The sequence below is a fragment of the Coregonus clupeaformis genome, chromosome 31, assembly GCF_020615455.1.
Source record: "Coregonus clupeaformis isolate EN_2021a chromosome 31, ASM2061545v1, whole genome shotgun sequence".
Lineage (NCBI taxonomy): Eukaryota > Metazoa > Chordata > Actinopteri > Salmoniformes > Salmonidae > Coregonus > Coregonus clupeaformis.
Window position 1 is genome coordinate 12,582,498 of NC_059222.1, and position 26,767 is coordinate 12,609,264.

Here is a 26,767-nt window from a genome sequence, read left to right on the forward strand (position 1 = left end):
AAATTGAGATGGTTTGGGATGAGTTGGACTGCAGAGTGAAGGAAAAGCAGCCAGCAAGTGCTCAGCATATGTGGGAACTCCTTCAAGACTGTTAGAAAAGCATTCCAGGTGAAACTGGTTGAGAGAATGCCAAGAATGTGCAAAGCTGTCATCAAGGCAAAGGGTGGCTATTTGAAGAATCTCAAATATAAAATACAGTCATGGTCAAAGGTTTTGAGAATGACACAAGTATTGGTCTTCACAAAGTTTGCTGCTTCAATGTTTTTAGATATTTTTGTCAGATGTTACTATGGTATACTGAAGTATAATTACAAGCATTCCATAAGTGTCAAAGGCTTTTATTGACAATTACATTAAGTTTATGCAAAGAGTCAATATTTGCAGTGTTGACCCTTCTTTTTCAAGACCTTTACAATCCGCCCTGGCATGCTGTCAATTAACTTCTGGGCCACATCCTGACTGATGGCAGCCCATTCTTGCATAATCAATGCTTGGAGTTTGTCAGAATTTGTGGGGTTTTGTTTGTCCACCCGCCTCTTGAGGATTGACCACAAGTTCTCAATGGGATTAAGGTCTGGGGAGTTTCCTGGCCATGGACCCAACATTTCGATGTTTTGTTCCCCGAGCCACTTAGTTATCACTTTTGCCTGATGGCAAGGTGCTCCATCATGCTGGAAAAGGCATTGTTCGTCACCAAACTGTTATTGGATGGTTGGGAGAAGTTGCTCTAGGAGGATGTGTTGGTACCATTCTTTATTCGTGGCTGTGTTCTTAGGCAAAATTGTGAGTGAGCCCACTCCCTTGGCTGAGAAGCAACCCCACACATGAATGGTGGATGCTTTACTGTTGGCATGACACAGGACTGATGGTAGCGCTCACCTTGTCTTCTCCGGACAAGCTTTTTTCCGGATGCCCCAAACAATCGGAAAGGGGATTAATCAGAGAAAATTACTTTACCCCAGTCCTCAGCAGTCCAATCCCTGTGGCTTCCTCGCTGCCCTTCTTGACACCAGCTCATCCTCCAAAAGTCTTCGCCTCACGGTGTGTGCAGATGCACTCACACCTGCCTGCTGCCATTCCTGAGCAAGCTCTGCACTGGTGGTGCCCCGATCCCGCAGCTGAATCAACTTTAGGAGACGGTCCTGGTGCTTGCTGGACTTTCTTGGGCGCCCTGAAGCCTTCTTCACAACAATTGAACCTCTCTCCTTGAAGTTCTTGATGATCCGATAAATGGTTGATTTAGATGCAATCTTACTAGCAGCAATATCCTTGCCTGTGAAGCCCTTTTTGATCGAAGCAATGATGACGGCGCGTGTTTCCTTGCAGTTAACCATGGTTAACAGAGGAAGAACAATGATTTCAAGCACCACCCTCCTTTTAAAGCTTCCAGTCTGTTATTCTAACTCAATCAGCATGACAGAGTGATCTCCAGCCTTGTCCTCGTCAACACTCTCACCTGTGTTAACGAGAGAATCACTGACATGATGTCAGCTGGTCCTTTTGTGGCAGGGCTGAAATGCAGTGGAAATGTTTTTTTGGGATTAAGTTCATTTTCATGGCAAAGAGGGACTTTGCAATTAATTGCAATTAATCTGATCACTCTTCATAACATTCTGGAGTATATGCAAATTGCCATAATAAAAACTGAGGCAGCAGACTTTGTGAAAATTAATATTTGTGTCATTCTCAAAACTTTTGACCATGACTGTATATTTGTTTAACACTTTTTTGGTTGCTACATGATTCCATATGTGTTCTTTCATAGTGTTTATGTCTTCACTATTATTCTACAATGTAGAAAATAGTAAAAATAAAGTGTGATGTCACGAGAGGCTGTGTCCTGGAGGGACGTTACATCCCCCTGAGGTGGCTGCAAACCCAGACAGCTATGGCTCCATCTGCTGGTATGGTCGGGAACTCCACCCCTCTATGGCCAATCTTCCCACGCAGCTGAAACAAATGAGGAGCTGATGAGCTGAAGGTCGGGAAGGGAAGAGACACGGTCTCCAAGCTGGGCTCTCTGGAGGACAAGAGTGCTGCACGTCCACTTCCATGAGGAATATAAGGATTTGGAGATACTTACCTTTGGGAAATACTCACCTTTGGATATATGCACCTGTGGAAATACGTGTGGGACATTTGGAAGGACGTTTTGCTGGGTTGGCCACTAGCTGCAACGTGGAAGACAGTAAGACTGGGGAAAAGTTATTTGAGCGAGGAGAGTTATGATTTTGGATGTGGAAGAGACATCCCTGAACTGTTAACCCTTAAGAGCCACCAGAGAACAGTATTGTGTTATACTTTCGTTAGTTTCCCAAGACCTTTAATAAAATCCTTGTTTTGGTTGAACCGGGTCTCCTTGCACTACTTGAGCAATCCCGCTGAAAGCTGTGTAGCCTCTCGTGACATCACAGATGGTGGAGAATACAGGCACGCTCAAGCGTTAATAGTGCATGTCAGAGGAGGATACCGAAGGTTTGATCACCCAGTTTTCCAAGTTGGCCGTAGGCTCCCGCCCGACTGAAATGGAGGACATATTGAAAGCCCTTGTTGCTGGCCAGCAAGCCCAGATGCAAGCAAACGTGGCTCTCTTGGAGGAGCAAAAGAAAGCCAACCTTCTGAAGGCAGAGGAATTGCAGTTGCAGAGACAGAGGGTGGTCCAAAATACCCGCCCAATAAAGGCAAGTGACTTTATATCTAAGATGGGAGCTACCGATGACATTGAGGCATACCTGCATGCATTTGAGGCCACGGCCACTAGGGAAGCCTGGCCCAAGCAACAGTGGGTTGGTCTGTTAGCCCCCTTTCTAACCGGGGAATCGCTGAATGCTGTCCGGGACCTGGGCCCTGACCAGGTTACTGACTATGATGCCCTGAAGTCTGAGATCCTCAGCAGATATGGACTCACAAAGTTTGGTATGGCCCAGCGCTTTCACAGCTGGACCTTCCAACCAGACCAACCTCCTCGGGCGCAGATGCATGAACTTGTCCGAATCGCAAGGAAATGGCTGGATCCGCAGAGGAATACAGCAGCGGCGGTGGTGGAGGCCGTTGTGGTGGATCGTTACCTACGCGCCCTGCCTTATGAGGCAAAACGGTTCATCAGTCAACAGGCCTTGACCACGGCTGATCTGACCGTGGAAGCTGTGGAAAAGTACCAGGCCACAGCGGAGATGCTGAATGCTTCCCGAAAAAGACCCCAGGAGGGCGGCCCCACCACAAATGGGAAGAACCCGTCCAAAGGACCCCCAAGGTCTCGAACCCAGCCACGTCAGGACTTATCCCGGCTCCAGGGGGAGCCAGAAACCAGGCGGGTCCAAGAAGAGTACACCAGGAGGGGGGAAACTCGACAGTGTTACCGGTGTGGGGAGATGGGACATATCTCCTGGCAGTGTGGGAAACCAGCCGATGAACCTATGCCCACTGCGGAGTCCTCCAGCTCAGCACCCACACACCGTTTTGCCTCGCTCTTGGGAGTCGTAGATGGCGGCCCAGATCGACCCCCCACCTGCCCGGTAACTGTGAATCACCATGATGTGGAGGCCTTACTGGATTCTGGTAGCCGGGCCACCCTGGTGCGTAAGGATTTGGTGGGCCCAACGTGTCTGACCCCGGGGAAAGTCCTCCCAGTTTCCTGTGTCCATGGGGACACCAGAGAATACCCCATTACTGAACTTACAATGACCAGCACACGGGGAACCATACACACGACGGCGGGGGTGGTTGATTCCCTCCCCGTCCCTGTCCTAATTGGACGAGACTGCCCAGCCTTTTACCCACTCTGGAGAGAGTCTCAGGAGAGGATAACCCGAGTACCTCGGAAACGGAGAGGCAAGACTCATCCTGGGAAGGCTCCGGTGCAATCCTCCGAGTTACTCACTCCCGCCCGGGCTCTGATAGGGATGGCAGGTGCCCAGACCGACACAGAGACGGAGCTACAGAATCTGGACAAAGAACTGTCTGGTCTGAAGGGGACCGCTGAGAGGTATCGTTTGTTAAAGCAACAGTTAGACATGAAGACAGAAGAGTTAGATATCCTCCAGGCTAAACTCCAACAGAGCTCCTTCCCTAAGCAACAGGAGGAGCTGGAGAGGCTGCACAGGACCATCGAGGAGTGTGAGGAGACCCTGCGCAGTAGTAAGGAGGTCCAGAAGAAGGCAGAGGAGAAGTACAAGGTGTTGGAGAACAAGATGAAGAATGCGGAGGCAGAGAGAGAGAAGGAACTGAAAGCTGCTCAACAGAAGCTAAACTCTGCTAAAACCAAGGCTGATGCGTTCAGTAAGAAACTCAAGGAGAGACAACAGGAGGCTGAGTCCCTGGTCCTAGAGTTGGAGGAGTTGAAGAGAGAGCAGTCTGGCAAGCACCACGGCAATGCGGACGCCCTCTCCCGGTGTGATGCCTTCTTCGCTGCCTTTACCCCGACGAGGACGTCGGTCCCGAGGAGGGGGATGTGTGATGTCACGAGAGGCTGTGTCCTGGAGGGACGTTACATCCCCCTGAGGTGGCTGCAAACCCAGACAGCTATGGCTCCATCTGCTGGTATGGTCGGGAACTCCACCCCTCTATGGCCAATCTTCCCACGCAGCTGAAACAAATGAGGAGCTGATGAGCTGAAGGTCGGGAAGGGAAGAGACACGGTCTCCAAGCTGGGCTCTCTGGAGGACAAGAGTGCTGCACGTCCACTTCCATGAGGAATATAAGGATTTGGAGATACTTACCTTTGGGAAATACTCACCTTTGGATATATGCACCTGTGGAAATACGTGTGGGACATTTGGAAGGACGTTTTGCTGGGTTGGCCACTAGCTGCAACGTGGAAGACAGTAAGACTGGGGAAAAGTTATTTGAGCGAGGGAGAGTTATGATTTTGGATGTGGAAGAGACATCCCTGAACTGTTAACCCTTAAGAGCCACCAGAGAACAGTATTGTGTTATACTTTCGTTAGTTTCCCAAGACCTTTAATAAAATCCTTGTTTTGGTTGAACCGGGTCTCCTTGCACTACTTGAGCAATCCCGCTGAAAGCTGTGTAGCCTCTCGTGACATCACAAAAGAAAAACCCTTGAATGGGTAGGTGTTCTAAAACGTTTGACCGGTAGTGTACCTCTGCTATCTTTGAACTCCCCATAGCTGAGGTGTAAGGAGGGGAATATCTGGAGCCTGCTATCAGTTCCATACTGGATTTCCTCACTCTGAGGAAGAGGGGATTGAAACAGTGTTACTCTATTGTGTTGTTTGAGCCACTGTGTTTACATCTTCAGTGATACGTGGCCTTTGGCTAAGAGTGATGGAAGAAGGAATGTGGGTGTGAGTTAAAGGAGCTTGAAGCACTCATTTACATTTTAGTCATTTAGCAGACGCTCTTATCCAGAGCGACTTACAGTTAGTGAGTGCATACATTTATTTTTATTATTATTATTTATATATTTTCCATACTGGCCCCCCGTGGGAATCTAACCCACAACCCTGGCGTTGCAAGCGCCATGCTCTACCAACTGAGCTACACGGGGCCCACTCCTAGAGTTCACAGTGCTGTTGAACACTAGAGCAGCTATTGTTAATGAATCCCACAGGCCTGAGGAAGGGGGCAGAGGAGGGGGTGATGTGGGGTAAGGGTGGGGTGTTTGGGTGGATTACACCCCTTTGGCAGGGTTAAGAGTGTCCTACTACCCCCTCTCTACGCTTGAGAACTGTTAAATAATTCACACCTCATTCACTCAACAGTGGATGACCGTCTGAGTGAGGGGGGGGGGAGAGGGAGGGGGGAGGGAGAACGGAGGGGAGGAGTGGGCCTGTTGAGTGGAGCTTCCTCTGAATTGTTAAACAGGCAGTTTATCATAATCTCCCACAGGGCCAACAATAACATTGCTTCACATTCACTCCTTAACCCTTTGTCTGCTCATAGAGGGGCTATCCCAGCCACGACTAATGTTGTGGAACTATTCCGTTCTCACGGAAGAGACTATTGGACTATTAGTGGAACCAGCCCAATGTGTCTCTGAATCTTGTTGTAACGTCTGGTGCATGAGATTAGGCCAGGATCAATAAGTAATTTGAATTAGTAGTGGAGGTTTGTGTAGATCTTACTGCAGAGGGGAGAATGTGATGGGACGAGGTTACAGGTTTGTCATTGAGAGTTTGTGTTGACATTTTATGACACAGTGAACTGCTTTTTATCTAAATGATGAAGGGAGACTTGTCTTGTCTATGTCAGTCTGGGGATGTTAAGGCCAACAGCAGACAGACATCAGACTTGGGCCGGGCTGGGATAGGCTCTGATCCAACAGCAAACACACAGCAGACTTGGGCTGGGCTGGGATAGGCTCTGATCCCACATGCTCAGCAATTCCTCCAACGGCTCCTGGAAGATGGATGTTAGCGTTGTCCAAATTCCAGACAGCCGCAACGTGACAGGGGAGATAGGGGAAGAGAAAGACCTGAGCTAGCTCAACATGATCTGGACCTTATCTGGAGGAGCAAGGAGAGGGTTGCAACTTGTATCGCTTATCAAACGGTACAGTCCTTCATTAGTGACTGTGTGTCCTCCTCTATCTAACAGGGCTGTCAGCAAGGTCACCGTAGAGGAGGTTATAGGATCAAGGATCTACTAACTGCCATTTATGGGACAAAATTAAAGGTCCTGAACACTCATTCTGAAAAGTACTTTTACTCGCATGGCTAACTACCAGGAAGTTTGAAAAGACAGGCTGAGTTGGCGGGAGCTCATGTTCATGAGCTTGTTTTAACTGACAGCTCTTTGAAACGCCTATGTTAAACAACTTGGATGCAGTGAGCAGTGTTGCAGTAAAATCATCTCAAGCAAATTTGGTTATACACAAAGCAACTCAAACAACATTGAAATTGATCAATGATATCCTTTTTTTAAATGTATTTTTATATATATACATCTGTTTGGCATGTCTCTTGTGATGCAGTTCACAGCAGCACTGACGGATGTGTTGACTTGACAACTGCGTTGGAGTTTTGAACGACCCTTGCCCCCCTTTTGTTCCATGCTGGCTGAAGAACTAGCTAGCCAGTAACTAGCTAACACCAGACACAGATAAAAGGGGAAACATATAAGTATATTTGTATTAGATGAATAGGGTAAACTTTGTATTATATTTGCTGACACCCTACAGTCAGATTTTGGCACCAGTAGAGTAGCTATCTATCTAGCTATATAAACCACACCCCTCTGCAAACATGCCTTCTCTGATGTTGGTTAAAAGGTGGTACTTATTTAAATTAAGAAAGAGAAAATCATGTTACCATTGGTGTCAGAACAACCGCTCAGAGTTGAACATGTTTCAAACTTTTACTTTAAAGTTGGGTTTTGAGAATGCACTCAACTTCTAAACAAAATATTTGTGGAAAAAATACTTATGCAAAATAAGGTTGATTTTGGACTGTAAAACTAAACAGTTTGGTGTGGCCTGAGGGAGAGAGAGAGAAAGAAAGAGACAGACAGACAGTGAGGGAGAGAAAGAGGAGAGAGAGATTGAGAGAGGCTGTACCGGCCAAACCAACCAGGGCAAATCAGCAAAAGCAGATGTCTGATTGTTTAACAGGCTTAGGGACAGAGGGAGGAAAATGTGGAGGAACTTATGCAGAACGCAAAGCCATCTTTTTTTCACAGAATTTTAAGAAGAACCCTTGAGTGTTTTGAGAGAGCTGTTCTGAGGGCACCACTTGTGGGTGTTGTGAGGTCTCTCTCTCTCCCCTTCACTCTCTCAAAACAAGCATTCTCAATACCCTCCCCTTCACCCTATCCACTACACTTATTCACTCACTCCACTGCTCATAAAGATCCCTCACTACATACTCAGAAATCGTGCCCTTGTAAACCTCCACACTTATCTATGAATGGAGAGGTTTCTAAAATGTCACCCATGCTCCATGAAACATACAGTACCAGTCAAAAGTTTGGACACACCTACTCATTCAAGGGTTTTTCTTTTATTTGTACTATTTTCTACATTGTAGAATAATAGTGAAGACATCAAAACTATGAAATAACACATATGGAATCAAGTAGTAACCAAAAAAGTGTCAAACCAATCAAAATATATTTTATAGTTCAGATTCTTCAAAGTAGCCACCCTTTGCCTTGATGACAGCTTTGTACACTCTTGGCATTCTCTCAACCAGTTTCATGAGGAATGCTTTTCCAACAGTCTTGAAGAAGTTCCCACATATGCTGAGCACTTGTTGGCTGCTTTTCCTTCACTCTGCGGTCCAACTCATCCCAAACCATCTCAATTGGGTTGAGGTCAGGTGATTGTGGAGGCCAGGTCATCTGATACAGCACTCCATCACTCTCCTTGGTCAAATAGCCCTTACACAGCCTGGAGGTGTGTTTTGGGTCATTGTCCTGTTGAAAAACAAATGATAGGTCCACTAAGCGCAAACCAGATGGGATGGCGTATCACTGCAGAATGCTGTGGTAGCCATGCTGGTTAAGTGTGCCTTGAATTCTAAATAAATCACAGACAGTCTCACCAGCAAAGCACCCCCACACTATCATACCTCCTCCTCCATGCTTCACGGTGGGAACCACACATGCGGAGATCATCCGATCACCTATTCTACGTCTCACAAAGACACAGCGGTTGGAACCAAAAATCTCAAATTTGGACTCATCAGACCAAAGGACAGATTTCCACCATTCTAATGTCCATTGCTTTTGTTTCTTGGCCCAAGCAAGTCTCTTCTTCTTATTGGTGTCCTTTAGTAGTGGTTTCTTTGCAGCAATTCGACCATGAATGCCTGATTCACGTAGTCTCCTCTGAACAGTTGATGTTGAGATGTGTCTGTTACTTGAATTCTGTGAAGCATTTATTTGGGCTGCAATCTGAGGTGCAGTTAACTCGAATGAACTTATCCTCTGCAGCAGAGGTAACTCTGGGTCTTCCTTTCCTGTGACGGTCCTCATGAGCGCCAGTTTCATCAAAGCGCTTGATCGTTTTTGTGACTGCACTTTAAGAAACTTTCAAAGTTCTTGAAATGTTCCATATTGACTGACCTTCATGTCTTAAAGTAATGATGGACTGTCGTTTCTCTTTGCTTATTTGAGCTGTTCTTGCCATAATATGGACATGGTCTTTTAAGAAATAGGGCTATCTTCTGTATACCACCCCTACCTTGTCACAACAAAACTGATTGGCTCAAACGCATTAAGAAGAAAATAAATTCCACAAATTAACTTTTAACAAGGCACACCTGTTAATTGAAATGCATTCCAGGTGACTACCTAATGAAGCTGGTTGAGAGAATGCCAATAGTGTTTAAAGCTCTCATCAAGGCAAAGGGTGGCTACTTTGAAGAATCTCAAATATAAAGTATATTTTAATTTGTTTAACACTTTTTTGGTTACTACATGATTCCGTATGTGTTATTTCATAGTTTTGATGTCTTCACTATTATTCTACAATGTAGAAAATAGTAAAAATAAAGAAAAACCCTGGAATGAGTTGGTGTGTCCAAATCTTTGACTGGTACTGTAACCTAACCTACACATCCTGAGCCTTCCTATCTGAAACTGCATGGGGATTTCTGCCTGTGCAGTGAGCTCCTCCACTCCATAAGGGTTCAATTTATGGGTTGGTCACAAGGCTAACTGTGCCTTCCATTCAATGCACAGGCAGCCCACAGTGTTTAATCAGAAGAGATTATTCATACTGACTGCAGGCAGGCTGGGATCTCATGGCTGTCCCATGATGCTCATAATAAACTCCCCCCTGAATGTAGTGTCTCTATTAGATATTAGAGGGAACAGTCTTTTTATCCCTCCAAAGTAGGCCATTAGTGTTAAATGCCTGGAGACAGTTTAGTACATTTCACTGATCATCAGTGTGTATCCTTCAACTGTTTCCCTGGCTCTTTTCATACAGTTTCTCTGTGCCATGTCACTCTGATGTGTGAACGTGATTTCTTAGTGATTTAATACAAGTTGCTTAAGAGGATGGAACTTTCTGTTAAGTTTATTTCCAAAACACTATATATCAATTTTCAGAAATGTTGGTAAATTAGCTTTTATTGTTTAAAGAACTTATGAAAGAGATTGGTGTGTTTTTTCACTATCTAATCATGGCATGGGGTTGTTCGATGATGACATGTATTTGTTTAAAATCTATAACTTGATGGTTTCATTTTACTGTATGTATATGTGTGTATATATATATATGTTATATATATATATATATATATATATATATATATATATATATATATATATATATATATAAATGTATATATGGTCCTGTCTCCTCAGGTCTCCTCCTCGGCCCAGCCCAGGCAGTCTAAACTATTCTGACGAGGATTTGAGCACCACCAAGTACAACGATCTGATCCCGGCTGAGACCAGTAGCCTAACAGAGAAACCATCGGAGATATCAGACTCTCAGGTACCAACAGTATGTACTACTACCCTTAACATCTTCCATCTCACTGTATGTCTGTCAACATATTGATTCCCTCTGCACCTCACCTTTACATTGATGCTATGCCCCTAGATGCTGATCCGGGGTAGGTTTTGCATTTCCTCCACTAATGGTTAAGGTTAGGATTGGGGGAGGGGCAGCTGATCCTAGATCTGTACCTAGGGGAAACAGCACACCGGAGTGATTCGCTCAGTGCATTATCCAGGCTCTTGGTTGTGGTCTAATGTAACCTTGTCTGTAAGCAGACACTCAGGGCATTGATAGGTTTGGATGTGAAATGTGTCCCTGTCTCTCCTGGTCTCTATGGGGCAGTCAGTCTGAGCTGGAGGAAGGTTCTGGGAGTAGGGCCAGTGCCCAGCTCTGGTGGTGGTCGGAATCATGCACAGAGGATGCACACACACATGCACACATACACACACAGACTGGAGTGTCTGCTGCGTTCTCAGGCCCAGACTGGATTCCTTCCACAGCCCTGTCCTCGTCTTCGGCAACCGTTACCCATAATGCCCCTCAATACCGGTCCCAGTCTGCTGTTGGCATCGGCTGAATCAGAGGGACAGACAGGGCTTGGGCCCAATGAACAGCTCTCATCAATGGACTGGATGTCTCTCTCACTTCCTCTCTCTCATCTCTCTCTTTCTCTCTCTCTCTGCTTCTCCTCTCGCTCTTTATCTCCCTCTCTCTTTATCCCTCACATTTCCAATTGAATGTGGATCTCTCTTTCATTTTTATATTTTTCCTGGCTAGCTCGTTTCCCCCTGTGCCTATACTGATCCTCTTGTTGCTGTTTTTGTTCACGCTGTTTCCCTCCTGTGTTCTGCTCTTGTGGTTTGTGTGAAAACCTTGTGGTCGGTAGTCTGGTTTTGATGGCAGTCAGATTAAAGTGAGGAGGAAGCGGTCCTGAATTCCCCTGGTTTCAGCCTTCCTTCTATGTTTTCTTTCTTCTTGGAATTTTCAACTCTATCTTTCCCAAATGATCTAGGACACTATTCCCTGTATAGTGTACTCCTTTTGACCAGAGCTCTATGGTACTGTAGTAGTGCACTATAAAGTGAATACGGTGCCATTTAGGATTCCGTTTCTACTAAATCCATCCCAGTGTGAATTCCTCAGAAGCCAGAAGTCTCTCTCCAGCTGCTCCCTTATCAAGAGTGTAGCTCCTTTCACATCAATGGAGAAATCTCCCACCCAGTGAACTGTTACGGACAGGATCTTTCCTTACAACCAAAACATCCGCCAATATGAGCCATTTTTACATGTCATCATCGGGCTGACAGATCTACCGTTCCACACCCCTGTATTGTCAAACAAGTTCAACTACAGTAGCCATATCTAGCCTTCCAGCCCTCCAACAACCCCTGCCACCACCCCAGACTTAAGGGGGCCAGGCAGGAGTCACATTTGATGGGCTTGGCAGCACACAGAGCCTAGCCTGTTCCCCTTAGCCCCGCGGCTCCCCTGCCATCCCCTCTGACAGCACAGCCATATCATCACCCAGTGGTCCATTCTACAGATGACCAGGAATGTGATGCTCCTTTGAAGTTTTATTGAGCGGATAACTCCAGGCCATCAGCTTAGCTTTCACACACACACACACACACACACACACACACACACACACACACACACACACACACACACACACACACAACCCCAGGCTATCAGCTCTGTTCAGTGTTGGGTTGGGGCTGGGGCTGGGGCTGTCTAAATTAAGCCCTATAGGCCTCCAGTCCAGTCCTCCAGTGGCAGGTATAAGTTGGCTATTGTCTTCCCCTTAAGAAGGCATTTGGAAGAAGAAGAAGTTGATGTGGGGTTGTTGTGGCAACCAGGCCACAACAGCTGTGCCTGGGCTGTCTGCAGGTAGACAAGACAAACAGTCTCCAGAAGCCAGGAGACAGTGTGTACTTAGGCGGTTTGTTTAGTCAGTCTCTCTGTGTGTCTGTGTGTGTTACACTCTGGATAGAAACCAGCAGTAGAGAATGGAGTGAGTCAATGGGAGATGGTTTGAAGATAATGGGTACTTCCCAAATGGCACCCTTTATAGTGCCTTATTGGCCCGTTTCAAAAGCAGTGCACTATAGAGGGAATAGAGTGCCATTTGGTGAGACATAGACACCACATTGAAAAACGTCTGCTGTGTTATGATTGTCTCCCATGACAATGCAGAGGATTGTTTTGACTGGAACTGCTCCGAGGGTTCGTCTGTAGCATTATTAAAACGCCATTAAGTCATATAATGTCACTTCCTGGAGCCAAACAAAAATAGAATATTATGTGAGTATACTAGAGTCAGTGAAACATAGAAAGAGAGAGATTAAATTAATTAAATGTTGTTTTGTGTCTTCTCACTTTTGTTTTGTATTTCACTTGCTTTGGCAATGTAAACACGTTTCCATGCCAATAAAGCCCCTTTGAATTGAATTGAGCGATAGAGAGAGAAACAGAGGAAATACTTGATAATAAAAGACTATAATTCATTACATAGAATTCTGATGTTAGACATTTATACTGAGACAGCAATGTTACATTTTCAGACAATAGCCCAGAGCCAAATCTGTCAGTAATCTCTGATGAATATGTGCATCCTGAACAACAGCAGTGTGTGTGCAGAGGGGGATTATAACTTCGTAGTCACACTAAATCCCTGTCTCAAATTATGTACAGCTGGATTTTAAGGGATTCTGCTATCTACTTTTTATAATCATATTTACACACACACGAAAACACGCTTACATGAGCACATAAACACACACAAACACACCTCATCCTCCTCCCTCTGTACTGTCCTAGTGTTTGTCTGCTGCCTGGGGTTCCTTTCGTGCTCGCTGTAACAATGATGAGAGTGAAATAGTACAGCCCCCCCATCCTCCCTTTCTGTTATAATCCATAACTAGATGACAAAGGATCACCTCTCAATCTCTCTCTCTCTCTCTCTCTCTCTCTCTCTCTCTCTCTCTCTCTCTCTCTCTCTCTCTCTCTCTCTCACTCTCTCACTCACTCACTCACTCACTCACTCACTCACTCACTCACTCACTCACTCACTCACTCACTCACTCACTCACTCACTCACTCACTCACTCACTCACTCACTCACTCACTCACTCACTCACTCACTCACTCACTCACTCACTCACTCACTCACTCACTCACTCACTCACTCACTCACTCACTCTGTCTCTCTCTGTCTCTCTCTCTCTCTGTCTCTCTCTTTCTCTCTCTCTCTCTGTCTCTCTCTGTCTCTCTCTCGCTCTCTGTCTCTCTCTGTCTCTCTCTCTCTCTGTCTCTGTCTCTGTCTCTCTCTGTCGCTCTCTCTCTCGCTCTCTCTCTGTCTCTCTCTCTCTCTGTCTCTCTCTCGCTCTCTCTCTCTCTCTCTCTGTCTCTCTCTGTCTCTCTCTGTCTATGGGTGATAGGGTGTAGGGTTATGGGTTAAGGGAGATTCTTTTAACCCCAATTCCCAAGATAAAGTTCACAGAGTTTGATGGCTAGAACAGCACTGAAGACCCAACTATGCATTCCACTCTGCCCCCCGCATTCCATCTATACTGAACAAAAATATAAGCGCAACATGCAACGATTTCAAAGATTTTACTGAGTTACAGTTCATATAAGGAAATCAGTCAATTGAAATGAATTCATTAGGCCCTAATCTATGGATTTCACATGACTGGGCAGGGGCACAGCCATGGGTGGGCCTGGGAGGGCATAGGCCAAGCCAATCAGAATGAGTTTTTCCCCACAAAATGGCTTTATTACAGACAGAAATACTCCTCAGTTTCATCAGTTGTCCGGGTGGCTGGTCTCAGACGATCCCGCAGGTAAAGTAACCGGATGAGGAGGTCCTGGGCTGGCGTGGTTAAACGTGGTCTGCCGTTGTGAGGCCGGTTGGATGTACTGAGAAATTCTCTAAAATGAAGTTGGAGGTGGCTTATGGTAGAGAAATTAACATTCAATTCTCTGGCAACAGTTCTGGTGGGCATTCCTGCAGTCAGCATGCCAATTGCACACTCCCTCAGAACTTGATACATCTTTGGCATTGTGTTGTGTGACAAAACTGCACATTTTAGAGTGGCCTTATTGTCCCCAGAACAAGGTGCACCTGTTTAATGATGATGCTGTTTAATTAGCTTCTTGATATGCTACACCTGTCAGGTGGATGGATTATCTTGACAAAGGAGAAATACTCACTAACAGGGATGTAAACAAATTTGTGCCCAACATTTGAGAGAAATATGCTTTTTGTGCATATGGACCATTTCTGGGATCTTTTATTTCAGCTCATGAAACATGGGACCAACACTTTGCGTTTATATTTTTGTTCAGTATATTCTATGGCAACAAGTCTTCTGAGAAGCCTAGAGGTTTTCTCAGAGAGTACTGTATGTCACTTTGACTCATCACCTTCTGTATCTCTGTTTCCATAAAGAAGCTTGTCTTTATCCCTGGGTGTTGAGAGTTTTATCTCTAGGACGACTAGGTCAAATGTGATTTCTGACCTATTTTGAATGTTATTCCGTCTCTTTTTTTTATAAGACATCTTTTTCAGACCAGTTTCCCTCAGTCATTAGCAGCCGCAGATTTGAGCAATTCATCACCATAAAACTTCAACCTATCGAGTGGCGCAGTGGTCTAAGGCACCACATCTTAGCGTAACAGGCGTCGCTACAGACCCTGGTTTGATTCCAGGATGTATCACAATCCAGCCATGATTGGGAGTCCCATAGGGTGGCGCACAATTGTACCAGCCTCGTCCGGGTTTGCCCGGGGTAGGCCGTCATTGTAAATAAGAATTTGTTCTTAACTAACTTGCCTGGTTAAATAAAGGTTCAATTTATTATTATTTTTTACGTGAAAACCACCCTCTGCCAAAGAAAACATCAGTCAGAAATATTCCACACGTTAATGAGATGGAATCTTAATCTTGCTAGTTAGTTAACATACTAATTATGCAAAGAGCTGTCTGGGATGGTATGGTGTCTCTCTCTCTCTCTTTTCCTTAGGAAGAAGGTTACTCCCCTGGGGATTGTGTAGAGCTGAGTTTCATGCCTAAAGCCTTTGCCCATTCATAGCAGTCATCTCCCCTAATTAGCCTTTCATGTGTTTGAATGAATCAATGTTTCACAGGCTATACCACCTCAAGGCATAATTTAACGCATCTTATTTTAGTGTAGATTACACAATAGGACCCTTGAGTTTCTTTTGGACAAGGATGTGGAATGAGAGAGTGAGGAAGGGAAAGGAGGAAGGGTGGGAGAGAGGGAGTGGTGGATGGTAACATTTTAGGAGAACGAAACATCTGTTCCCCACACACTCCAAAGCCCTAGCGAGGGTGTGCCGGAGTGGGACGCAAACCAGTGTGTCAACCAGCCACACACACAACACAAACTTCCCACACTCAAAGTCTGTACACAAACATGCACAGCAGAAGCATTTCAGGACACAGCGTTAGCTAATACTTCTGGAGTGAGGTAATGTCACTTGACTTGGAGAGGCTTAATCTGTTCTGAGATCAGTGTGAGGGCTGCTTTGCTTGTTTGTCTCTTGTTGTGTTGCTGAAAGTGGAGGAGGCATGACAAGAATGCCTTTCATTCGGTCCCATCGCTGCCTAGTGGGGTTGAAGTGCTTACAATGAAGCTACAATGCTATAATGGGACACTCAGAGACCATTGATACTTCACATTGGATGATGCAAAGCTTTTAATAGGGAATTTCCTCACAATAGAGAAAAATTTTAATGTAGCTAATGATATTACCACAAGATTTATTCACTAAGCAACTCAAATTAAGTTAGGAACCTGTTAAACGTTGTGCTATATGTTAAACATCCCCCTCTACTGACATGGTTGAAAGCTAAGGACTTTGCTTTATGCAATATCTGTTGATTCACTGTAGAAAGAGAGGAGGGGGCGGATGAGGAGGAGGAGGAGGGGGAGGAGGGGTAAGAGGAGGGGGGAGGGGGAGGGGCGGAGGAGGGGGGGTATGTGATTTTTCTAGGAATCAGATAACTGTGGCCATTTACTGTAATTTATCGCTGTCGTCAGCTCCTTTGGCTGTTCTAAATTATTTTGACATACATAAAAAGTTTCATATAGTAGTTTGGCATGAAAGCTGTAGTGGATAATGAGAGCTGGGGTATCGGGGGATGAGGGGGCAGCAGAGCTCAGTTGGTAGAGCATGGCGCTTGCAACGCCAGGGTTGTGGGTTCGTTTCCCACGGGGGGCCAGTATGAAAAATGTATGCACTCACTAACTGTAAGTCGCTCTGGATAAGAGCGTCTGCTAAATGACTAAAATGTAAAAATGAGAGGATGGAATATGAGCATGGCCACATGTAACACAGGTGCAGTAGTACAATAGCAGGAGAGCTGAGTGTGCTCTCTACTTTGTCTGTGGAACATCAGGGGCCAATGCCAACTCCCTGGATGGAGGGGGGAGAGAGAGAGAGAGAGAGAGAGAGAGACCTGGCTCTCAAGAGAAGACAGGCTATGTGCACACTGCCCATAACATGAGGTGGAAACTGAGCTGAGCTGCACTTCCTAACCTCCTGCCAAATGTATGACCACATTAGATACACATATTTCCCTCAGATTACACAGACCCACAAAGATATCGAAAACACATTCAATTTTGATAAACTCCCATATCTATTGGGTGAAATATCACAGTGTGCAATCACAGCAGCAAGATTTGTGACCTGTTGCCACAAGAAAAGGGCAACCATTGAAGAACAAACACCATTGTAAATACAACCCATGTTTATTTATTTTCCCTTTTGTACTTTAACTATTTTCACATCGTTACAACATTGTATATAGACATAATATGACATTTGAAATGTCTCCCATGGCAATAATGTCACGGCTGTCAGTGAGATGCGGTTGAAGAAGTCAGGCGCAGGACACAGAACTCTCGGACACGTACTTTAATCTAATACTGAAAATATGAATACAGAATAACTCCGTGCAGGGAGGAAATAACCCGCTCACAAATGACATACGTGAAGGGAAACAATCACACACAAGATCCCGATGAGAGACAGGGGTAATATTAGGGCAACAATCAAACATAATGACGAACAGGTGTAAACAATACAGACAAAACTAGACAGACACCGATAACATCGAACGGCAGCAGCTAGTACTCCGGGGACGACGAATGCCGAAGCCTGCCCGAGCAAAGAGGAGGAGCAGCCTCGGCAGAATCCGTGACAGTACCCCCCCCTTGACGTGCGGCACCAGCCTTGCGCCGACCCCGGCCTCGGGGACGGCCAGGAGGACGCGGAGCAGGGCGAGTCGGATGACTCCGGTGGAACTCTGTCAACAGGGAGGGATCTAGGATGTCCCTCCTAGGGACCCAGCACCGTTCCTCCGGACCGTACCCCTCCCACTCCACGAGATACTGCAGACCCCCCATCCGACGCCTCGAATCCACGATGGAAAGGACTGAGTACGTCAGAGCCCCTTCGATGTCCAGTGGGGGCGGAGGGGCCTCTCGTACCTCATTCTCCTGGAGTGGACCAGCTACCACCGGCCTGAGGAGAGACACGTGGAACGAGGGGTTAATGCGATAATTAATAGGCAGCTTTAACCTATAACATACCTCGTTCAATCTCCTCAGGACTTTAAATGGCCCCACAAACCGCCGGCCCAGCTTCCGGCAGGACAGGTTTCTGGTCGAGAGCCAGACCCGATCTCCCGGTGCATAAACCGGACCCTCACTGCGGTGGCGATCGGTGCTCACCTTTTGCCGTCTGATGGCCCGCTGCAGATGGACATGCGCAGCGTTCCATGTCTCCTCCGAGCGCCGAAACCATTCATCCACCGCAGGAGCCTCAATCTGGCTCTGATGCCAGGGTGCCAGAACCGGCTGATAGCCCAACACACACTGGAAAGGAGTAAGATTAGTGGAGGAGTGGCGGAGTGAGTTTTGGGCTATCTCTGCCCAGGGAATATACCCCGACCACTCCTCCTGCCGGTCCTGGCAATAGGACCTCATAAACCTACCCACATCTTGGTTTACTCGCTCCACCTACCCATTACTCTCAGGGTGAAAACCCGAGGTAAGACTGATCGAGACCCCCAAAAGTTCCATAAACGCCCTCCACACTCTAGAGGTGAACTGGGGACCCCGATCAGACACTATATCCTCAGGCACCCCATAGTGCCGGAAAACGTGAGTAAACAGGGCTTCGGCCGTTTGTAGGGCTGTAGGAAGACCTGGCATAGGGATGAGACGGCAGGCCTTAGAAAACTGATCCACAACGACCAAGATCGTGGTATTCCCCTGGGAGGGGGGAAGGTCCGTGACAAAATCCACTGACAGGTGAGACCACGGCCGTTGTGGAACGGGGAGAGGTTGTAACTTCCCTCTGGGCAGGTTTCTAGGCGCCTTACACTGGGCGCACACTGAGCAGGAAGAAACGTAAACCCTCACGTCCCTGGCTAAGGTGGGCCACCAGTACTTCCCGCTAAGACAGTGCACCGTCCGACCAATACCAGGATGACCAGAGGAGGGTGATGTGTGAGCCCAATAAATCAGTCGGTCACGGACCTCGAGCGGTACGTACCTCCGTCCCTCTGGACACTCTGGGGGAGTAGGGTCGGTACGTAACGCCCGCTCGATTTCCGTGTCGACCTCCCACACCATCGGTGCCACTAGACAAGACTCCGGTAGTATGGGAGTGGGCTCAATTGACCTCTCCTCTGTGTCATATCGTCGGGACAGGGCGTCTGCCTTAACGTTCTGTGACCCTGGGATATAAGTGATCTTAAATACAAACCGGGCAAGAAACATGGCCCACCTAGCCTGAAGAGGGTTCAGTCTCTTCGCTGCCCGGATGTACTCCAGGTTACGATGTCTCAGTCAGAATGAGAAAAGGGTGGTTAGCCCCCTCAAGCCAATGTCTCCACACCTTCAGGGCTTGGACCACGGCTAGCAGCTCCCTGTCCCCCACGTCATAATTGCGTTCCGCCGGACTGAGCTTCTTGGAATAGAAAGCACAGGGGCGGAGTTTTGGAGGCGTGCCCGAGCGCTGAGACAGTATAGCACCGATCCCCGCCTCGGACGCATCCACCTCGACTTGGAACGCCAAAGAGGGATCCGGATGTGCCAGCACCGGAGCCGAGGTGAACAGGTCCTTCAAATGACTAAATGCCCTGTCCGCCTCAGCCGACCACTGCAAATGCACCGGGCCCCCCTTTAGCAGGGAGGTAATGGGAGCTGCTACCTGTCCAAAACCCCGGATAAACCTCCGGTAGTAATTGGCAAAACCCAAAAAACGCTGCACCTCCTTTACTGTAGTTGGAGTCTGCCAATTACGCACGGCTGCGGTCAATCTCCATCTCCACTCCTGACGCAGACAACCGGTGTCCCAGGAAGGAGATGGACTCCTGGAAAAACAGACATTTCTCTGTCTTCACATACAGATCATGCTCCAACAGTCTACCCAGCACCCGACGTACCAGGGACACATGCTCGGTACGTGTAGCGGAGTATATCAGAATGTCATCAATATACACCACTACCCCCTGTCCATGCAAATCCCGGAAAATCTTGTCCACAAATGATTGGAAGATTGAAGGAGCATTCATTAGACCGTATGGCATGACGAGGTACTCATAGTGACCCGAGGTGGTACTGAATGCTGTCTTCCACTCATCTCCTTCCCGAATGCGCACCAGGTTGTAAGCGCTCCTGAGATCCAATTTTGTGAAGAAGCGCGCCCCGTGTAATGACTCCGTCATACTAGCAATCAGAGGGAGAGGATAGCTGTATTTAATAGTGATCTGATTGAGACCACGGTAATCAATACACAGGCGTAATCCCCCATCCTTCTTCTTCACAAAAAAGAAACATGAGGACGCAGGGGAAGTGGACGGCCGTATGTATCCCTGTCTCAAGGATTCGATGACGTATGTCTCCATAGCAGCCGTCTCCTCCTGAGACAGAGGATACACATGGCTACGAGGGAGCGCAGCGCCAACCTGGAGGTCTATCGCACAATCCCCCTGTCGATGAGGTGGTAATTGAGTCGCCTTCTTCTTACAGAAGGCGCATGCCAAATCGGCATACTCAGGAGGAATGTGCATTGTGGGCATTTGGTTCGGACTCTCCACCGTCGTTGCCCCTATGGAAAAACCTACACACCGCCCCACACACTGATCAGACCATCCCTTGAGAGCACTCTGTTGCCATGAAATGTTGGGGTCATGAGATGTTAACCAGGGAAGCCCCAACACCACTGGAAACGCAGGAGAGTCAATTAAATACAACTGTATAGTCTCCTCATGACCCTTCTGCATTTTCATCTTCAGTGGCGCTGTGACCTCCCTAATCAATCCCGACCCCAAAGGCCGGCTATCTAGGGCATGGATAGGGAAGGGCACATCGACTGGTAATATAGGGATTCCTAACTTATATGAGAAATGGCGATCGATCAAATTCCCAGCTGCGCCTGAATCGACTAGCGCCTTATGCTGGGAGTAAGAAGAAACCTCTGGAAACACAACTTGAATACACATATGAACAACAGAGAGCTCTGGGTGAGTTGGGGTCTTACTCACCGGGAATGACTTATCAGTGCGTTGCCTGCTGCCTCGAATCCGAGGAGACCCTCCCCAGCACCGAACCGCCGTGTGTCCTCGGCGGCCACAGTTGGTGCAGGGGACAGCCTCTCTCCTGGCCTCCCTACTACCAGCACCCCCGAGCTCCATAGGGCTCGGCTCGGAAGTGCTGGGGGATGGAATGGACGGCCCCAGCTCCGGGCGTCCGCGGGTAGTCAACAGGGTATCCAGGCGAATCGACATGTCCACCAGCTGATCGAAGCTTAGGTTGGTGTCCCTGCAGGCCAACTCTCGACGAACGTCCTCTCTTAAGCTACACCTGTAGTGGTCGATGAGGGCCCTCTCATTCCATCCCGAATTGGCAGCCAGAGTCCGGAAGTCCAGTGCAAATTCCTGCGCGCTCCTCCTCCCCTGTCTGAGGTGGAATAGACGCTCACCCGCCGCCGCCGGGTGAACTCCGCATAGTTCACAGTAGCGGCGTCTATTCCTCTCCACTCGGCGTGGGCCACTCCAGTGCCTTGCCGGACAGACAGGAGATGAGGGCAGACACGCTCTCGTATCCTGAGGGAGCCGGGTGAATGGTTGCCAGGTAAAGTCCCACCTGGAGCAGGAAACCCTGACACCCGGCTGCGGTGCCATCATAAGCCCTCAGGAGCGAGAGCCGAATCCCACTGGACTCCTGATGTGAGACGATAGGAGTGGCCGATGGTGGTGGGATCGTTGGAGGAGGTGTGGGCAAACCTCCTCTCTCCCATCGTCCCAAGGTGTTCATCACGTTATCCATGGCGGCACCAAGATTTTGAAGCATAGCTGCCTGTTGTAGGACGCGCTCCTCGAGTGATCCGGTCGGTGCCGTCGCTCCTGCTGACTCCATGTTGTGGTGTGTGATTCTGTCACGGCTGTCAGTGAGATGCGGTTGAAGAAGTCAGGCGCAGGACAAAGAACTCTCGGACACGTACTTTAATCCGATACTGAAAAGATGAACACAGAATAACTCCACGCAGGGAGGAAATAACCCGCTCACAAATGACATACGTGAAGGGAAACAATCACACACAAGATCCCGATGAGAGACAGGGGTGATATTAGGGCAACAATCAAACATAATGACGAACAGGTGTAAACAATACAGACAAAACTAGACAGACACCGATAACATCGAACGGCAGCAGATAGTACTCCGGGGACGACGAACGCCGAAGCCTGCCCGAGCAAGGAGGAGGAGCAGCCTCGGCAGAATCCGTGACAAATAAAGCCCCGTGAATTGAGAGAGCTTTATCACTGACCTCAACCCAGAGTCTCTCAGAGCGTTCACTGTCAGCCCACTGACACCCCTATCAGACCACAGCAAAATCTTAGTCTACTTGAACAGAGCAATACTCAATCATGAGGCATCAAAGCCAAAGGAACTGAATAATATTAAGAAATGCTATAGATGGAAGGAATGTAGTGTTGAAACCTACCAAAAAACAATTAGGCAACAACAAATTCAATCCATTCTAGACAACTTCCTGGACAAAACGTTTCACTGTAATAGTGAAGGTGTAAACTTGGCAGTAGAAAACCTAAACAGTATATTTGACCTCTCAGCTTCCCTATCAAATCTAAAAATCTCTAACAGAAAACCGAAGAAAAGTAACAACAGTGATAAATGGTTTGATGAAGAATGCAAAAACCTAAGAAAGAAATTGAGAAACCTATCCAACCAAAAACATAGAGACCCAGAAAACCTGAGCCTACGCCTTCACTATGGTGAATCACTAAAACAATACAGAAATACACTATGGAAAAAGAAGGAACAGCATGTCAGAAATCAGCTCAATGTAATTGAAGAATCCATAGACTCTAACCACTTCTGGGAAAATTGGAAAAACACTAAACAAACAACAACACGAAGAGTTATCTATCCATTTACATTACATTTACGTCATTTAGCAGACGCTCTTATCCAGAGCGACTTACAAATTGGTGCATTCACCCTATAGCCATCCAAAACGGAGATGTATGGGTAAACCACTTCTCCAATCTTTTTGGCCCTATAACAGAGAACAAACAGCAAAAAAATAAACATGATCAAATGCAAATCTTAGAATCAACTATTAAAGACTACCAGAACCCACTGGATTCTCCAATTACATTGAATGAACTACAGGACAAAATACAAACCCTCCAACCCAAAAAGTCCTTTGGTGTTGATGGGATCCTCAATTAAATGATAAAATATACAGACCACAAATTTCAATTAGCTATACTTAAACTCTTTAACATCATCCTTAGCTCTGGCATCTTCCCCAATATTTGGAACCAAGGACTGATCACCCCAATCCACAAAAGTGGAGACAAATTTGACCCCAATAACTACCGTGGGATATGCGTCAACAGCAACCTTGGGAAAATCCTCTGCATTATCATTAACAGCAGACTAGTTCATTTCCTCAGTGAAAACAATGTACTGAGCAAATGTCAAATTGGCTTTTTACCAAATTACCGTACGACAGACCATGTATTCACCCTGCACACCCTAATTGACAAACAAACAAACAAAAACAAAGGCAAAGTCTTCTCATGCTTTGTTGATTTCAAAAAAGCTTTTGACTCAATTTGGCATGAGGGTCTGCTATACAAATTGATGGAAAGTGGGTTTGGGGGAAAAACATACGACATTATAAAATCCATGTACACAAACAACAAGTGTGTGGTTAAAATTGGCAAAAAACACACACATTTCTTTCCACAGGGCCATGGGGTGAGACAGGAATGCAGTTTAAGCCCCACCCTCTTCAACATATATATCAACGAATTGGCGAGGGCACTAGAACAGTCTGCAGCACCCGGCCTCACCCTACTAGAATCTGAAGTCAAATGTCTTCTGTTTGCTGATGATCTGGTGCTTCTGTCACCAACCAAGGAGGGCCTACAGCAGCACCTAGATCTTCTGCACAGATTCTGTCAGACCTGGGCCCTGACAGTAAATCTCAGTAAGACAAAAATAATGGTGTTCCAAAAAAGGTCCAGTTGCCAGGACCACAAATACAAATTCCATCTAGACACCGTTGCCCTAGAGCACACAAAAAACTATACATACCTCGGCCTAAACATCAGCGCCACAGGTAACTTCCACAAAGCTGTGAACGATCTGAGAGACAAGGCAAGAAGGGCCTTCTATGCCATCAAAAGGAACAGAACATTTGACATACCAATTAGGATCTGGCTAAAAATACTTGAATCAGTTATAGAACCCATTGCCCTTTATGGTTGTGAGGTCTGGGTCCGCTCACCAACCAAGAATTCACAAAATGGGACAAACACCAAATGGAGACTCTGCATGCAGAATTCTGCAAAAACATCCTCCGTGTACAACGTAAAACACCAAATAATGCATGCAGAGCAGAATTCGGCCAATAACCGCTAATTATCAAAATCCAGAAAAGAGCCGTTAAATTCTATAACCACTTAAAAGGAAGCGATTCCCAAACCTTCCATAACAAAGCCATCACCTACAGAGAGATTAACTTGGAGAAGAGTCCCCTAAGTAAGCTGGTCCTGGGGCTCTGTTCAGAAACACAAACAGACCCCACACAGCCCCAGGACAACAACAACAACAACACAATTAGACCCAACCAAATCATGAGAAAACAAAAAGAGAATTACTTGACACATTGGAAAGAACAAACAAAAAACCAGAGCAAACTAGAATGCTATTTGGCCCTAAACAGAGAGTACACAGTGGCAGAATACCTGACCACTGTGACTGACCCAAACTTAAGGAAAACTTTGACTATGTACAGACTCAGTGAGCATAGCCTTGCTACTGAGAAAGGCCGCCGTAGGCAGACCTGGCTCTCAAGAGAAGACAGGCTATGTGCACACTGCCCACAAAATGAGGTGGAAACTGAGCTGCACTTCCTAACCTCCTGCCAAATGTATGACCATATTAGAGACACATATTTCCCTCAGATTACAGCGATCCACAAAAAATTCGAAAACAAACCCAATTTTGATAAACTCCCTTATCTACTAGATGAAAAATCACAGTGTGCCATCACAGCTGCAAGATTTGTGACCTGTTGCCACAAGAAAAGGGCAACCAGTGAAGAACAAACACCATTGTAAATACAACCCATATTTATGTTTATTTATTTTCCCATTTGTACTTTAACTCTTTGCACATTGTTACAACACTGTATATATACATAATATGACATTTGAAATGTCTTTATTCTTTTGAAACTTCTGAGTGTAATGTTTACTGTTAATATTTATTGTTTATTTCACTTTTGTTTACTATCTACTTCACTTGCTTTGGCAATGTTAACATACGTTTCCCATGCCAATAAAGCCCTTAAATTGAAATTGAGAGAAACAGAACCTTGAACCACTCCAAATCAGCACCACCATCCCTGGGCTGCTAAAAACTGATACTATCTGGAAAGTGTCACGATCGTCATATGGAACAGACCAAGGCGCAGCGTGATGAACAAACATACTTTAATTAGTTAAAGTTTAAACACAAAACAAGAAACGACTCGTGACGTCCAACGGTATCAATGACCGAACACGGAACAAAAACCCACAAACACAAAGGGAAAACAGACAGTTTAAATATGGCTCCCAATCAGAGACAACCAGCCAACAGCTGACACTCGTTGCCTCTGATTGGGAGTCACTCAGGCAAACATAGAAATCAACAAACTAGAACCCCCAACATAGAAATAAACACATAGAATAAACACACCCAGGCTCAACAAATAGAGTCCCAGAGCCAGGGTGTGACAGTACCCCCCCTAAAGGCGCGGACTGCGACCGCGCCTCAACTAAACAAAACAGGGGAGGGCTGGGCGGGCATACCTCCTCGGCGGCGGTTCTGGCTCCGGCCTTGACCACCACCCTCCAATACACCCCCCATAGCGCCCCTGGTCCAGTCTGGCCCCGCCGGCTGGAGCCGAACTGGACTTAGCAGGAGCGGTTAGCTTCAGCTCCATAGTGGAGCAGTTGACCGGTACCTTACCAGGCACCGGTGACCCAGGCACGGGTTGTGCTGGACTGACAACGCGCACCCCTGCTTGGTGCGTGGAGGAGGAACGGGCCTTACCAGGCTGACGACGCGCACCGTATTCTTGGTGCGAGTGGCAGGAACAGGCCGGGCCGGGCTGGCGACGCGCACCGTATACTTGGTGCGAGTGGCAGGAACAGGCCGGGCCGGGCTGGCGACGCGCACCGTATACTTGGTGCGAGTGGCAGGAACAGGCCGGGCCGGGCTGGCGACGCGCACCGTATACTTGGTGGCAGGAACAGGCCGGGCCGGGCTGGCGACGCGCACCGTATACTTGGTGCGTGGAGCAGGGACTGGCCGGACTGGGCTGGCGACGCACACCGTAGGCTTGGTGCGTGGAGCAGGGACTGGCCGGACTGGGCTGGCGACGCACACTGTAGGCTTGGTGCGTGGAGCAGGGACAGGCCGAACCGGGCTGTGGAGACGGATAGGAGCCCTGGAGTGAAGAGCGGCCACAACCCGTCCTGGCTGAATGCCTACCCTCACACACTCTGTGTGAGGCATCCGCACAGGACGTACAGGGCGGTGTATCTGTAACCTGGTGGCCTCCAGAATCCGCCCCTTCTTTGCCTCCGTCAGCCCCGTCGTCCATGCCGTGTGCCCCCCCTAAAAATGTTCTGGGGTTGCCTCTCGACCGCCCGACGACGACCCTGATCACGCCGTTGCTCCTCTCTACGGCGCGCCTCCACCGTCTCTTCTCCCGGCGCTTCCTCCC

General features: G+C 47.2%; 1 protein-coding gene across 1 annotated transcript in view; it reads left to right on the forward strand.

Moving 5' to 3' along the window:
- The window catches only part of sdk2b (sidekick cell adhesion molecule 2b), a 435,742-nt gene that overhangs the window by 398,470 nt on the left and 10,505 nt on the right, over positions 1 to 26,767 (forward strand). The window contains exon 44 of the mRNA XM_045209786.1: positions 10,273 to 10,414. Coding sequence (XP_045065721.1) covers positions 10,273 to 10,414 — 142 coding nt within the window. The remainder of the gene's footprint in view (positions 1 to 10,272; positions 10,415 to 26,767) is intronic.